Here is a 17437-nt window from a genome sequence, read left to right on the forward strand (position 1 = left end):
ATGGCTTTAAAGGAAAAGATACTGAAGATACTGAAGCTATGAAAGCACAGAGGGGAAATCTGTGAGCTGCCCAAGCCCCAGAGCAGAGCACAGAACAAAGAATTATCCAGCCCTTTGCTCAGTGCACTCACTGACCAGACTGACCAAGGCCTCTCTTTTCTGCAGGCTGCAGTAAAAAAGTGGCTTCCTGGCAAAAGGCTGAACAGATGGTGTGCACTTGAAAAGGCACAGAATTACTGTATATGCAAAATATAATTATATCACTTCCATATGACTAACGCAGTTTTCTTCTGGAACAAATTAAAACATATCTGCCACACAGAAATTAACAGTGTGCAAACTAAAACACCATTTCAACAGCACATATCACCCACTTCAAAGCAATTAGATATGAAAACTGAACCATATTTAGTGCCTTTGACTTTCAGTGCCTAAAGAAGTTGGAGAGATTACTGTGTGAAGAGTATTGGTTTTCTTTAAATATCTGTAACGGCTTTTAAAAATTTTGACCTCAATTAGATTTACTGGGGCTGCTCCTTTGTCATTTAACAACAAAGGGTAAGCACACAAATTGGACCATTTCCTAAGAAATCCAGTAGTCTGTGCTCCCTCATTAGTACTTTCTACCCATCTTTTTGATTGAGAATCAAAAAATCTAGTTTAAATCATCCCAGCTTGACTGGCTGTGCACAGGTCTTTCTCACACATTTGCTTTTTCAGGGGCCAAAACTGCTTTCAAATGCATCCACCCATCACAACAGCCTTCCTCACATTCCCATCGAAATCCAGGAACTGAACTGGTTATAAAACCCTTGCAATTAGGCCTATGTCAGCACTACAGTTTGTGCTTTTTCTTGCTCCCCCCCCCCCTTTTTTTTTTCCCCTTAAAGATAAATTTTAGGAGAGAGGTCAAAAGTTAAGGTAATTTATAAATATTGCAAATGAATTTCCATTAGCTCTGGAGGGGCTGTGGCTGCTCCTCAATGTTCATCTTAAGAAGAATACTTCCCAAGGTCCTACAAACACAGCAGCTCTCCAGGGATACCCCAGGGAGATGTTTTGACAGCTTTGAAGTTTGGTTTTATCACATGGTTTAGTTCCTAATGGATTGCCTTGGTCTCCTGGATGGCATGTTTGTTCAACTTGCCTTCAACTCTGTTTATCCCTTTGTAAAACAGGTATTAAATGCAAGTCAATGCAAGCCAGGATGACAGGGGAGAGGGGGAACATTTTGCCAGGCTCCCAAAAAAAGATTCCAACAGATGACAGAGTGAGAGCTGCTCGGTTGTACGACATATTACACATGTGCATTAGCACACTTTTTCCCTGTAACAAGAAAAATAGTGCAACTTGAAGGCACATTTTCCCCTCTTAGATCTGCCTAGCAGGTCTCACTTTTGATATTTGGAAACATCTACCTCACAGGGGCCTTGAGAGGGTGAACATCAGGGTCAAAAGCCCCCATATGGCTCAGAGAAAAGAACTTTTCCTTTCAGCTGGAAAGAAGAATAAGGTCATTGACGTATTAATGAATCTTGTAAACTGCCTTAATGAAGTTCTAGTTTTCTTTGCCTTTTTTTGAACTCTGTCACTCCATTATACATGTAAATTTAATTTATTTGGAGTACATTAAATTTTTCTTCTGCACTGGCTGCAGTAAGTAATAGTTAGAAGCTAAGAAAACAGAATTCCATTCCTCTGCTAGTAGGGAAACAAAAATACATGTGCCAGCTCCCTTTGCTGCACTGTCAGCAAAACAAAAATATTGTTACATTTACCAGCCCAAAATATAATTATTTTAAATCTTTTCACATGCTTGGAAGTTCATACACATTTCTAAGCCTCAGCAAAACAAATGTAATCTGTCCAAGCAAGCACATACTGAGCTTAAGGAAACCTCTAAATTTCATGTAAAAAATTAAGGGGGGAGGGGAAGACAATTAATTTCAAAACAGTCTTATGAAAACATTCAAACAATAAGGGGGGAAAAAAAATGATAAGCTGTGCAGAGATTTTTAACTTACCACAAGAGTAAAGTACACCGTAAAGAAAAATGATAAACTACTTGTGTAGCCAAGAAAGCCTGTAAAATAACAGTAAAAATAAAAGAGAATTTATAAGGAAAGTGATCCTAATGTACAGCTAAAGCTTTACATTTTAGGCATGTTTTCTATTACAGTGCTGGGTATCTGGGGCTTAGGACTCAGAATAACAACATTCCAACTGCCTGTCACAGATCATTTATGTAGTTTTGTAGGGCAGAATTAGAACTGGCTTACCACTAATGGCATGCTGTAAGTAAACGCAGCTCTTTAATGTTCTGCTGTAAAGATTTTATTTTAGTATTGCAGACAAAATACTACTGCAACCCAAGTAATAGGTTAACTAGGCAGGGCTGGAAGGCAGAACACACTACAACAACTTAAGTAATCACCAGCACCACCAGCCCCCTGCAAGTTTAAATAAATAAATAACCCATTAAGGTTTTAAAGTCTTCAATCGTAATTGCTGCTAAAGTAGAATAATATTCGCTTCTCTCCTTTAATTACTCACCAATTTTGGGAAGAAGGGCAAGAGGAAAAACAATGCAGACTGAAGTAATGAGCAGCAGCAGCCTCCCATCGAGGTACCAAGACCTGTTGGAAAATCTATTTAGGACTGATACAAAGCTCAGGAGTCCTATAAGATATATTCTAATTTAGAACTGTGATCTTAGACGAAATAACCACTAGGACAAGAAAAAGAAATAATTTCCGGTTTCACATGCAATTTACACGAATTTGTATTCCCAGTTTCTATACTGTGACATAAAACAGAGCTCCCAGATAATGAGGGGGCAGAGCATCATCCCAAACTAACCAGCAGTGCAACGTTCCACAGCCAAGTGTCTGCACGGATCAGGGGCCTGATGTGCGTCATTTCTCAGCAGCACAACATGCAAATCCCTGCCTTGATTCACGGCAGTGATCAGAGGGAAGGGGATTTCATGATCTACAGACTTCCAACAGAGGTACTTACATAGCACACTACATGTATTTTAAACTGGATTACAGTGAGGTGCATATTTACACTGCTGGAAGAAAACAGCAACACCAATTCCCACTCACTGCCGAGCTTCCCTTCTAGTTTATTCCTTCTCCATGACCTCAGCTCCTTACCACTTCCAAGAGGTGCGAGGCAGAAAGCTAACTATCCAGCTGATTTGTTTGGAAACACACATTTTCTGAACATATCAGCTTTTCCTTCTGCCCAAGTTTCATTACAGCTAGCACTGTAGCATTAGAGTAATGGAAGAAAACATATATTTAATCAACTTTCAGTTACTTTGAAATTATGTTTCCTGTCCAGAGGTGGTATAAGAAGGTAGGGCAATAACGAGGATGTTCTTCAATTTTGCACAAAGCGATCACTCGTTCTTTGCATGCATCCACACAGGAATTAAAGGAAAAAAGGGACTGAAATGATGATAATGAAATCTGCTATAATATTCAACCATAGAACTATACCTAATAAAAAAAGCCTTGTAGAGGCACGGGAAGTCCTCACGCATTTAAAACCTGTTCGAAGTATCAAAAAATTCCCACCTCCAAACTGAGGGGAGCACAGATGGATAAGTTGTTAAGAAACAGAAACATCTTGAGGGTGGCTCTCCCGCCTTGGCAATAACCATATCCTGTACTGATAAACATCTTGCACATCAGCCTCCGACTTTACTACCTATAAACACCCTGACCTTTGACCTTCCAGTTTATTTAGTCCAGGATATGGTTAGCACCTAATAAACAGGCAGCACCTCGAGTTATCATAGGGAAAGCACCACAACACCTGTGTTAAAGAAGAATTATCCTCCAGGTATGTTAACTGCTCTTGTACTTCGTGGACAGCCACTTGTGTTGTGGAAGTGAACAGAATGATTTCAAGGCTGAGGGCGTCTTCACCACATGGAAACCAAAATGACCATTTAGGTGACAATGTCTGTATTAAAAATTAGTTAAAATAAATCATTCTCCAAAAAGTGTACAATTGGCCTAAGCCTGCTACTGCTACAGGGAAGAAGCAGCAACTTTGCCAAGATTAGCTCCCTGCTGTGGTATTTAGTCTTTGTGGTGTTGTCATTGAGCATTCTCATATTTTTTTACACTTTTTTCTTTCCTTTTTTTTTTTTTTTTATTTGTTTTTAGTATGGTGGGTGTTCAGATCAGGAGGAACAGCATCATGGCAGTAGGCATAAGTACAATGCACTGTGTGTACGGGTGGGACCTCTGTTTCAGTCCCATGATTCTAAACATGCAGCAACCCCACAGCTGCCGTCGAGGTTCACAAGCTCAGCAGGACAGAGAGGAAATTATTTTGGTTACTTTACTGTGGGTGAGGCAGGGAAGAGAGAGGAAAATGGCAATGAGGTGATGGGAGGGAGAAAACACAATTTTGTGAACTGCTCAATTTTGGAATACCAATTCTTACACTGAAAAAGACCTCAGGAAAAAAAAAAACCTGAATAGGGGACAATTTCCTGGTTATCAAAAAATACATCCATTTTCTCCTCAAAGTACTGTTGTAAAAATACACTTATTTTCCAGAGGCAGAATAAATGTTTTGATATTGCCTTTAAAATCAATTTGATCTGCAAATTTAATCCCATATGATAAAAGCGTTCCAAATACGAAATACAGAATATAAATCCTTGACTCTACCGAAAATGCTTTGGCATGCAGATGTTTCTCCTCCCTCCTCCATATTTTAACTAAAAGCAGACATTTATAAATCGCTTTAATTTCATTCCTGAATTCAGCAGAACAAGATATTCATATGTTCTAAATTAGGATCTTACTCTCAGTCCATATCAATTATATAACACACAAGCAAGACAACTTAATTGCATCAATCACATCCTCTGACAGGGTCATTAAATGTTAGCAGAGGGCTCACAAATTACAACTTTTTAACGCAATCCTCATTTGAAACTATGTTCATGTCATCAAAACTATGTGGAATTCTTGTTCTGCACACAGAAACATCTCCCACTTGCAATTAACAAGTGTTCATATCGTATGGCTTTGTTTTTTTAAAAAGGATGTGTTAGACTGGCCCTGAGCCTTTCAAACACACACACACACACACACACCTGCCATCCTTTATCTATAAAAACAACTTAATGCGCAAAACATTCTTTAAATGGTTTTCCCAAATGTAAGGCTCAGGAGGGTTTACGCATATAAAATACTTTCACAGGTAGTTTAGCTGACACTTTTGATACATTCTAACTACAGTTAAATGGAAGCGCATCAGATGCCACAATGACTTAGAACAGTTGTGCAACCACATCTGGAAACAAGTTGTCCAGGTAAAGAAGTTGAATCAAACTAGTCAATATTTATGCCCTTTGCATAAATAAGTTGTTGCTTAGGCTTGATATCTGGTTACCTATTTTTGTTGAACAATTTCCTACAATTTAAAATGTTTGCTAAGAAAAGCGTACACTTAACATCTGTGGGGGAAATCCACAGAAACGAAAGGTTATGATCTGCCATGGCCAGTAATGTGGCAAAAGAAATAAAATGTAGATGTGGGCATACAGAGAAGGTCAGCTGTGTGCATCTACCTGGAATACTGCCTGACCACTGCACTGGAAAACATAGCTTGGACAAGCATCAGAGGAGTGAAATTGTGTCAAACAAACACCGATCAGTGGAAGAACTCCCGTTAACAGAGGCAGAAACTGGGTGAGACTCAAGGCCACTGTGTATGGAGAGCGGGGTTAACATATGATCTTGAAGGAGGTTATAGCACCCAAATGAAAAGCTGCTGACTACCACAGCTGGAAGAGATACATTAGCAGGCTAAAAATTACATATACACATAAAATATAATAGTTTAAGGAAAAGAAAAAAAAAAAGATGACAGAAAACCAACAGAAACCTTACTAAAACTGTAAGGGCCAAGAGGGCAGAAAGACAGAGAGCAAGATCACCACCACAGTTCGTTTCTCAAGTTCATTATAAAATCTGGAAGTTGTAAGTGAAAATCATATAATGAACTAAGGTACCTTCTAACAAACTGCTTTCACACTTAAAATTCACCCACAACATTCAGGAATAATACAAGCACTGCACGGCCTTGAGACAATTTCAGCACATTTCAATCCAGAGAAAGTTTTGAGCTCAAAACATCTGAAAATAGCAATTTGGAAAAACAGCTGTAAGCCCATCCAAGATACACTGTTACGAATGACAGCAGCACTGGAACAACTCAAACGAGGTATTTCAGTGCTGAAGCTGCAGTGTTTGCCTTAGCACAGGCACAGATTCCTTGCCACAGTTCTGATGGAAATGTGAGGGACACACTCCTTACACACAGCTTTACAGCTCAACTGCAAAGAATCATTTCTTTACTGGGAGCCAAGTCAAGGAATTATAAACCAAGTCTGGAAACCTGGCATTTTTCCCAAGAAAAGTCCAATTACTAGAGCAAGACAACAAAATATTTAAATATAAATGCCTGCCGTTTTTTGTCCTGTGGTTTTGAAATATGTGAAGTGATAACATGACAGCAGTTTAAATGTTTCTCCTCCTCTCCCTCCTGCTTCCCCTTTTAAATTTTTACAGAAGGGAGATTCTTGTAGATGGAGTTTTGCCACTGACTTTAAGGTCGTCTGATGGGAAATGGCTATGAGGAAAGAATCCTGCTCTGCGTGCTCTACAACACTTGCACTTGCCAAATACATTTCATATTCCAACAACTGCTGTAAATAACCTTTTTTTTTTTTTTTTTTTTTTTTTTTGCAGATCAGAGGCAGTGTCAGCACCCAACTCCTTCAGCAGTCCTGATCCGCTTTTTCCTTCAGGACGAATACAGAGCGCAGGACACAAAGCGCTTTTCCTTACCCGCTCTCGGCTCCACTCAAGAACCCTGCAACAGCCCCAGGAAGCTCAGACTTCACAATTAACAGATAAGACGACATGGCTGCAAAGAGAAGCAGGACAGATTTAGCAGAGGAACACCACCATCTCCGGCTGTGACAGCCAGCAGGGCTGAACCGGCATGGTTCCGGCTGGAACATCCCGGCTCTGCGTTAGACACCGCGGCACCAGAACCAGAATTTATCCTCTCGCACACTTCCTTTAAAAATAGCTGCAAGTCCCCGAGTGTTGCACTGATGTCAGCTAATGCCTCCAAAGAGACTGTTACAATGTGAGTCTTGGAACAAGGAAAACATAATCCAAAGGACTAAAAGGCAAGAGGATACAGTACACAGGCCCGACCTTTTACCTGGGAATACAGACCTGCAGGCGAGAGGCAGACGACGAGGCTGCAGGCAGGACTCCTCCTGCCTCTTCACAAGACATTATTAATGATGAGAGTAAATAACAGTTATTTCTATCAGTACAAGAGGTTTTTTTTAATGACTCTGTTTTTAGTGTTGCTCGACTGCTGTTGTCCTAAACAAATATACGACAGAAATTTATATACAAGACTAGGACTTCAAAGGGATTTTTACACACTGCAAAGTTTGGCCTTCAGAGCTAAGAGGATTATCAGTGACAGACCCCTGCTTCTCATGCTAAACCCACCACCCAGAAGATCCCAGCAACAACATCAAGTGCAAAATACACAGGAACTGCCAATCAGAAGAGAAATTATTAGCTGCCCTTACAAGAGCGCTGACTTGAAATTAAATACTTATAATTCTATTCAGCAGAAAGCAATGATACAAACACATAAATCCCAAAACTCCTTCACTGTGTCAGTTTTCTCCTTTACTACATAAAACGATCAAAGGCATAAATGGGAAGGTATTAAATTACAACTTACACCAGCCTGATACCTTCACATACTGTTCATGTCACTTTTTTATGTAAACAGCATGTGTTTATATGAATCAAAGACTAGCAGAAAATCACTCAGAAAAATCAGCTTTACAAACAGCTTCAACAAGTATCAAAGCCTACATGGAACTAATTTCCATCCTTAAGCATCCAGTAATTTTAGTAACTTGTCAATAAAGGTTTAGTTACATTTAATCCTTGACAAAAATTCACCTGTTGTGTTCAGATGTTAGTGTTCTGTACTCAGTAATTCTGTAGAATTTTACCGTGCCATATTTATCAATGCTTTAAAATTAAAATGTACATTTTGAAAAGGTGAACCAGCAAACTTCCACAAGCTGATATTTGGGTTTTGGGTTTTTTTAAAGGAATGTTTTGAACCTCAAAAGAAGTGTGGACTCAGACACTGCTGTCTTACAGCAGTTAGTGTTAAATTTTGAAGAAAGGTGATGTGGTCTCTACAAAGAAAGCAAATTCTATTAATACAAAGTGACATCTACCTACCACAAGGTTAAATTAAAACCAATTTGGCAAGTCACTAAATAAGGAAATATTCACTTCTTCATAATTAAAAGCATTTTTTTCCCCAATATTCAAGTGCATTTCCCTGTTGACACATAGCTGTTGATTGTGCCTGGTGAGCTATTTATCTGCTGCCCTGATTTACTCTCCTGTTTGCATACAACAGAATGTAGATTCAACCGCAGAGAAGGCTGCAGCATGCATATTTCTAAATCACCAGAATTTGTAAGTAAATTAACACAGTTTCTCACACTAAGCTGCAGGCAGATGAAGATTTCACTTAATTTAAAAAAATTTAAATTAAAAAAAAAAAACAAAGAGGGAGAGGAAAACTTTGCTAAATTGTAATTCAACTTCATTTATCCATTAGTCCTCTTTCTTGTATGACACAATAATTTACACACAAGCAAGTCAGAATTTACATGTATTTATGTCCTTCAGGAAGATTTCAAAACTGGTTCTTTTGCAGTCCCCGCTGCAGAAAGCTTTGAATTAATTTCCAGATCAGATTTCCTCCTAATATGCAATCTGTCACTCTGCCCTTGCATTCCTATTAGCCTCTGGCTAATCATTTGATCACTTATCCTTTGTTGTGCACTTACTCTTTGTTTTTCAGAGGAGTCCTATTTCACTGAATTCCAAGGAGAGAGCCAATCCTGCACCAAAAAACTTGCATCTTTCTTCCTTTCTCTGGGCATATGGGAAACAATCTCATGTAGTAGGATTTCTCCCCCACCCCTTTATACTCTCTTGTTTGTTCTACAAGATGAATAATTAACAATAAATAATTTTATTTCTGTCCTGATGCTTAAAGAAGACCTGAATCTCATACATAAACCTGAGCAGGATGCCCACAGTAAATACAGTCTAAAAAACCAAATCCTGCTTTTAGTTCACTCACAAACACAATTTTAATTCTCCTCAGAGAAGAAGCTCCTTGTAGCTTTACTCAGTGTAAAATGAGATATTAACCACTGTGTAACTCTGACACACACTAAAAAGGTGAGCAAAGAACATGGTTTGTTTGGTGTTTTAAAGCTGAAACGAAACCAAGAAAAACTAAAACAACACAACAGAATTTTGTCCGTTGTATTCTAGGCACTTGGAATAAAGTAGGAGTTCCTACTCTGGGAATAAAGTGCCTAGAATAGGACAGACAAAAAAAACCTGTATCCTTTGCTCCAAATAACAAATTGTACTTCACTTCCCTGACACCCACCGCGACCAAAGCCACGTCAAGCTACATCGTACAAATTAAACGTCAGCTCTCCTTGGCAGCCCTGGTGTGGAACGGAAGGAAGAGATTACACAGCCACGAGACTGAACTGTGACACAAGTGAACACAACAAAAACCCCCACCTTGTGCTCTGATTTATTCCACTTTGAAACACTGACATGAGACGTCTATTTTGGGACTGAATGAGACAGGATTCCTGCAGAGCAAATGGTGTGCAAGGGCACAGTCTGAGGCTTCAGCAATATGCAGATGCAGCAAGTCCTGAACTGCAACTACATAAGCAACCTTAGTCAAGTCACTTCCTAATTTTCAGGTCCTTAATTTGCATGCATTATGTTATTTTTAGATAATTTTCAGTAGGCACCAGGAGCTCCTTGACGGAGAACTAAGCAGCTCTGAACTTCTCAACCCGTATTCAGCAGAAATCAAAATTATATTCATAGTTTATTATTCAACAGGTTCCTTGAAAGCAGCAAGAAACTATACACTCTTGAAATATATATCACTTCATCGTGTTCTGAAAACTTGGTATTAGCTCTCTGACACAAATAAAGATGTTTGATAAACATAAAATATATTTGTTTTACACTTCCATTATCAAAGTCTCCACCATGAGCTGTGACTCTCTAGACATATACATATCATGTACACATTGTTCAGAATGCCTTTGCTGTGCTACAATATTGTGCAACACTGAAGACATGTGCCCCTACCTGCAAAAATACTAGTTGTTGGAGAAAAATCTAAAAATCAAACATGTGGATGGCTTTAGTTACCTGGGGAAAAAAAAGTGTAACCTTTTCTTATTAGCCTTTCCGAAACAAGACCAAGTGCTGAAGTCCATAGCAATTACACCAGAGAATATATATATTAAACTTGTGATAAATCCCTTCAAATCACTTAACTAAACAGGCTGATCAACTCTTCTGATCAGTTTTCCCACATCTACCACTGATAATATTAGAGACTTATAAGGATGTTAAGTACTATGGAAGAATGGAAGCAAGCTCCCTTCCAATCTTCCCACAGAAGACAGGGGGCTGGGAAAAAAACAAATTGGATCAATAAAACCACACAGGCTCCACAGCTCCTACTTACAAAAAAGATTTGGGAGTCAAAAGCAGACAGAGCAATCTTGATTTTCAGCTGAGGGAATACCAGGTGAAACAGGGATTCCTCACAAATGTCTACAGATAACTGAGATAAACAAAAATGCCTGTAACTCTCAACCTCTAAAGAGTTCAGACAGGAAGATACCAAGTTTTCCCAAAACACTGGAAGAGATGAGAGGCTGAACAGCAGAAAGATCAGAATAAACACTCCCAGTCCCTGCACACTCCAGCCCATCCAAGCTGGATCCTTCCTATCAACTGCACGTGACAAACCCCTCCGGGCTCGTGCCTCCCTCTGCTGATACAGGGGTTGTTTAAAATTGAATCTGTCCTAATCCAAACAACGTGGCACAGTTAAAAAGGAAAGCAGGGAAGGAGCTCAAGAAAGAAAGTGAAACTAGGGAGTATTTTGGGCAAGCTTCCATTTTTCGCGCTAAAGAACAGGAACGGACTAGGAAGTACTTCAGTGTCGCACTGACCTTCTTACATGGAAATCAAATTGTGGAAACATCAGGACTGACGGATGGATGCCACTGAAAAACATCAACCTTCACACCATATGGCCTTAAAAGTCTGCTCTTTGTTTCACTTTGCACTGAATCCCCCACATACCCAATTTTAAGAAGTCTCCCAATACCTTGATGGGTTGTTTTTAATATTTCCTCTTAGTGGAAGCTTAAAAAAAAAAAGTCTTGGGATAATTTGTCTGTTTTAAAATCCAGATGTAGAATAGAGTGTGTGAAAGATGTTTGTTCACATGGAGATATTCTGAGAAGTGAAAAACGTTGTCAACTTCCTTGCTAGTCTTCATATTGGACACTCATCCTGATAAATTTCTGCTCCCCTGCTTCCTTTTCCTTCTACCTTTATCTTTTACCTGAATTTCTTTGGAACTTACCTATGGCAAGCTTTAAAAAAATCCTTCTTATTCCATAGGGAACACTTGGGCAGCAGATTTATTTTGGTAAAATTTCATTAGTTTAATTACATGTGTATATTTATGCTAAAAAAAGGGAAAGTTTCCTCACATATTCCATTCTGAAGTACAGCTGCAGGTTGGAATTTTGGTGGGGTTTTTGATTTTTTTTATTTTTTTAATTACTTAAAGCAGGCTTAATATTCTTTACAGTATCAAAACTTCCAAGAACTATCCACTGCAATAGGAAAACACAGGAGCATGGGTTATCAATTGTTAAATTTGTACAGGAGCTGACAAACCTGCCCTTAATTAAGGCAGCTCTGCACTGGAAATCCTCACTGAATCAGTCAGGATAATTAGGCTTTCAGGTCAAAAGCAAACCGCGCTGTGAAAACAAACATTCGAGTTTGTTTGAAAACAGAATTAGATTTCCCATACTTAGAGGAAGCTCAGTAATTTCTTAAGGTATTAAGGATGCAGGTCTCAGCATGTAACAAGTTGCATTTTATTCTTCCATGATTTGCACCATTCATTTATTTTCAAAGCTGGTTGAATATTGTTCTGATTACAAAAAGAAGGTTATTCTCACCCGCCCCCTCATTCTGAAAAAAAAAAAAAAAAATTTGCTCTGTTTAAATTTGAAACAAATTTTGTAAATACTTTTAGAAATAAATTACAGAATGAATGAACTCCGGGGAGAAAAAAAAAGAAAAAAAAGAGAAAGAAAAAACACAAAAGAAAATAATTTGCAATAGGAAAATGCCCAATTGACTCGATAAAACAAGGTCTTTAGTCTCTGCACAGCATCTGCAAGCAGTGACTCACAGAAAGCACACATACATGAATTTGCACGAGGAGGAGGTAAGTTCGATATTTCGTTGTTTACCTCGCAGAAAAACAAAGGGAAGGGGATGTGGAATACAGCAGGAGAAGGCTGGAGCTTCCCGAGGCGCCGGACTGCCGGCAGCTCTCCCGGGAAGGCGGCCCAGGGTGTGCGGGGCCGGGCCAGGCCAGCAGATGGTGGTGCTGCTGCTGTTTTTAAGTCTCTGCCTCTCCCGGTGGTTGCGCCTCTCGATTCACTTCTCGAAGCTCGAAAAATACAAACCACCCGAATGTAAATACATATTTAGGGTGCATTGCACTCACAGCGGGGTCTCTCTGTATTGTCTGTCACCCTGACTGTATTAACAGGCCATAAAATGCAGCTACAGAACAGCATCGCCCATTGGAACTAATCCTGCAGCTTCCACTTACTGCCTACAGCGTTCAGGCAGCGCCGAGGATAAAACAGCGCTCCAGGGACACGGAAAGATATTTTTTCCCCTCATTACTTTTTCTTAGAAAGAAGAAAAACGTGTACCTTTTGAGGACACACGAAACGCAGGATATGGAAACAAAATCGGCAAGCACCAGTTACAAAAAAATTACAGTGAATTAAATCGTATTTATACTAAAAAGCAAATGATTCTTTGCAAAATTAAGACAGCTGTCTGGAAAGCTTAGTTCCAAAGAGGTGACTACCTGGGCACAAGCCAAGGCAGGTGAGTTACTCGCACTGACCCACAGCCTACGTGAAGCAATGGAAAAAGAAATAAAACTCGTTGCAGAAACTCCTCACACGGACCCACCCGAGCTACACGTCCGCACCGCAGGTTCTACTGCAGCACTCGATCCCGCTGCTAATAAATTTTAAATTATTAGACTCCTGTTCTCAGCAGTTTGGGCTGATGTTTGCGTGTATCCCAGCCACCAGGCCCCATCTCCAGCAGCGGTGACCTTGAGCCGATGGCAGCCCGCGGCCCCGGGAAGCACGCTGGAAAACTCCTCATGCTTCCTGCTAGACCTCGGTGCTGGGGATTTGTTAGTGTTGGCAACGGGCTGCTCTTGTGCAATACTTCATTGTGTTTGCCTCCATTTTTCCACCAGCCTTGCTAAAATCAGCCCTTTTCTGTCTTTACTAATTATGCTTTAAGACTCCTAAAGAATTTTCTCTCGGGCACGCAGCCTCCTTTTCAGTCACATCCAGAGAGGATAATTCTAGAAGGAAAAACTACTATTTTCCTTCCTCCCCTTCAGAAAGCACCTAGGAAGCTCACAGAGCTTTCCTGGTAGGAGAGGGGGCAGGGCTTTGGCCCCCTGTGCCTCATCCATCACTTCCTAGAAGCACAAAGCTATGAAAACAATAGCAGGGACTCCGTCCAACACCAGTTGCTCCTGGGAAGGATGACATGAAGAGCCAGCAGGGCCGTGGAACTCAGTGTTTTCGATAGCAGCCTCCCTCCCTCCCTCCCTCCCTCCCCGTGTGCCTCCAGGGCTACAACTTCCCAAGGGCCCTCTCCTCTCTTTGAGGGCACCTGACAGGATCTGGAACCCTTCAAGATCCTCTTCTGCACAGTAGGCGAGAAGTGGACATTGGGAAGATCACTCCACAGAAAGATGTGGGTGGCAGGAAAAGGGTCGGGGGGCAGCGGATGGACAAACTGACAGCCTGGTAGGTGCAGTGTGAGGGTTCCCTTCCTCGTGTCTGCTTTACACCCACAACGAACCAGCCCTTTCTAGAGCAGGGCAGTTCACAGGCAACCAATCAGCAGTTATTTACATCAAAGGGCTGCTGGATTGGGCCAAAATGCTGACAAATTGAACAACACAAAAATTAGTAGCACTGGTCCTCCCATTTAACCTTTTGGTTTCCCTTCGTTAACAATACCCACACTGCAAGAACAAGAACATACTGATTATGAGGAAAGCAAGGCAAACCTTCTCCAAGTTTAATCACTCTAAGCTGTACATATTCTGTAAAGTCTTTAAGACACAGTGCTATAAAATTACCTTAATTTACGTGTGGATATTGCATTATCTTGATGCATCCTTAGTTAGTCCTTGGTACTTAAATGGATTTTGGTATTTGATTTGTTGTTTACTTGAATCAACATTACAAAGTGTTCCAAGGAATGGTTAAAAATCTGCAGGAAAATTGAGCACTCTTGTTAGAGACACATGTTAAATTTCCAAGTAGTGCACTTGAAGTAATTTTTTTTAACCTTTTAAATTCCAAATTTGACCAACCAGTGCTTTCCCGCAGCTGTGCAAAATTTTTATTTTTTTTTTTTTTAACTTGGATATATGAACTCCCCTGTATCCTGCCAATAGAAAAAAAAATCAATTCCCCTATCTACACAAATCCCTAAGTGCATGCAATTAGAACGTCACATTCAAATTTGCACATTAAGCTTTCTTTAAAAAAAAAAAAAAAAAAAGAAAAAACACAAAATAATTTGCAATAGGAAAATGCCCAATTGACTCGATAAAACAAGGTCTTCAGTCTCTGCACAGCATCTGCAAGCAGTGACTCACAGAAAGCACACAACATACATGAATTTGCACGAGGAGGAGGTAAGTTCGATATTTCGTTGTTTACCTCGCAGAAAAACAAAGGGAAGGGGATGTGGAATACAGCAGGAGAAGGCTGGAGCTTCCCGAGGCGCCGGGCTGCCGGCAGCTCTCCCGGGAAGGCGGCCCAGGGTGTGCGGGGCCGGGCCAGGCCAGCAGATGGTGGTGCTGCTGCTGTTTTTAAGTCTCTGCCTCTCCCGGTGGTTGCGCCTCTCGATTCACTTCGCGACGCTCGAAAAACACGAACCACCCGAACGTAAATACATATTTAGGGTGCATTGCACTCGCAGCGGGGTCTCTCTGTATTGTCTGTCACCCTGACTGTATTAACAGGCCATAAAATGCAGCTACAGAACAGCATCGCCCATTGGAACTAATCCTGCAGCTTCCAGTTACTGCCTACAGCGTTCAGGCAGCGCCGAGGATAAAACAGCGCTCCAGGGACACGGAGAGATATTTTTTCCCCTCATTACTTTTTCTTAGAAAGAAGAAAAACGTGTACCTTTTGAGGACACACGAAACGCAGGATATGGAAACAAAATCGGCAAGCACCAGTTACAAAGAAATTACAGTGAATTAAATCGTATTTATACTAAAAAGCAAATGATTCTTTGCAAAATTAAGACAGCTGTCTGGAAAGCTTAGTTCCAAAGAGGTGACTACCTGGGCACAAGCCAAGGCAGGTGAGTTACTCGCACTGACCCACAGCCTACGTGAAGCAATGGAAAAAGAAATAAAACTCGTTGCAGAAACTCCTCACACGGACCCACCCGAGCTACACGTCCGCACCGCAGGTTCTACTGCAGCACTCGATCCCACTGCTAATAAATTTTAAATTATTAGACTCCTGTTCTCAGCAGTTTGGGCTGATGTTTGCGTGTATCCCAGCCACCAGGCCCCATCTCCAGCAGCGGTGACCTTGAGCCGATGGCAGCCCGCGGCCCCGGGAAGCACGCTGGAAAACTCCTCATGCTTCCTGCTAGACCTCGGTGCTGGGGATTTGTTAGTGTTGGCAACGGGCTGCTCTTGTGCAATACTTCATTGTGTTTGCCTCCATTTTTCCATCAGCCTTGCTAAAATCAGCCCTTCTCTGTCTTTACTAATTATGCTTTAAGACTCCTAAAGAATTTTCTCTCGGGCACGCGGCCTCCTTTTCAGTCACATCCAGAGAGGATAATTCTAGAAGGAAAAACTCCTATTTTCCTTCCTCCCCTTCGGAAAGCACCTAGGAAGCTCACAGAGCTTTCCTGGCAGGAGAGGGGGCAGGGCTTTGGCCCCCTGTGCCTCATCCATCACTTCCTAGAAGCACAAAGCTATGAAAACAATAGCAGGGACTCCGTCCAACACCAGTTGCTCCTGGGAAGGATGACATGAAGAGCCAGCAGGGCCGTGGAACTCAGCGTTTTCGATAGCAGCCTCCCTCTCTCCCTGTGTGCCTCCAGGGCTACAACTTCCCAAGGGCCCTCTCCTCTCTTTGAGGGCACCTGACAGGATCTGGAACCCTTCAAGATCCTCTTCTGCACAGTAGGCGAGAAGTGGACATTGGGAAGATCACTCCACAGAAAGATGTGGGTGGCAGGAAAAGGGTTGGGGGGCAGAGGATGGACAAACTGACAGCCTGGTAGGTGCAGTGTGAGGGTTCCCTTCCTCGTGTCTGCTTTACACCCACAACGAACCAGCCCTTTCTAGAGCAGGGCAGTTCACAGGCAACCAATCAGCAGTTATTTACATCAAAGGGCTGCTGGATTGGGCCAAAATGCTGACAAATTGAACAACACAAAAATTAGTAGCACTGGCCCTCCCATTTAACCTTTTGGTTTCCCTTCGTTAACAATACCCACACTGCAAGAACAAGAACATACTGATTATGAGGAAAGCAAGGCAAACCTTCTCCAAGTTTAATCACTCTAAGCTGTACATATTCTGTAAAGTCTTTAAGACACAGTGCTATAAAATTACCTTGATTTACGTGTGGATATTGCATTATCTTGATGCATCCTTAGTTAGTCCTTGGTACTTAAATGGATTTTGGTATTTGATTTGTTGTTTACTTGAATCAACATTACAAAGTGTTCCAAGGAATGGTTAAAAATCTGCAGGAAAATTGAGCACTCTTGTTAGAGACACATGTTAAATTTCCAAGTAGTGCACTTGAAGTAATTTTTTTTAACCTTTTAAATTCCAAATTTGACCAACCAGTGCTTTCCCGCAGCTGTGCAAAATTTTTATTTTTTTTTTTTTTACTTGGATATATGAACTCCCCTGTATCCTGCCAATAGAAAAAAAAATCAATTCCCCTATCTACACAAATCCCTAAGTGCATGCAATTAGAACGTCACATTCAAATTTGCACATTAAGCTTTCTTTAAAAAAAAAAAAAACAAAGCTGACAAATTGGAAAGCATAACTATTAAAATGATTACTGAAACGC

At 40.8% G+C, this 17437-nt stretch overlaps 1 protein-coding gene across 2 annotated transcripts in view; it reads right to left on the reverse strand.

Moving 5' to 3' along the window:
- The window catches only part of SLC38A6 (solute carrier family 38 member 6), a 41756-nt gene that overhangs the window by 11739 nt on the left and 12580 nt on the right, over positions 1-17437 (reverse strand). For both annotated transcript variants that reach the window (XM_027905889.1, XM_027905890.1), the window contains exons 6-8: positions 6885-6963; positions 2554-2636; positions 2025-2083 (exon numbers count right to left, since the gene is read on the reverse strand). In XM_027905889.1, coding sequence (XP_027761690.1) covers positions 2025-2083; positions 2554-2636; positions 6885-6963 — 221 coding nt within the window. The remainder of the gene's footprint in view (positions 1-2024; positions 2084-2553; positions 2637-6884; positions 6964-17437) is intronic.

Source organism: Empidonax traillii, unplaced genomic scaffold (assembly GCF_003031625.1).
Source record: "Empidonax traillii isolate 1590-97213 ecotype Southwest subspecies unplaced genomic scaffold, ASM303162v1 scaffold1217:size511469, whole genome shotgun sequence".
Classification (NCBI taxonomy): domain Eukaryota; kingdom Metazoa; phylum Chordata; class Aves; order Passeriformes; family Tyrannidae; genus Empidonax; species Empidonax traillii.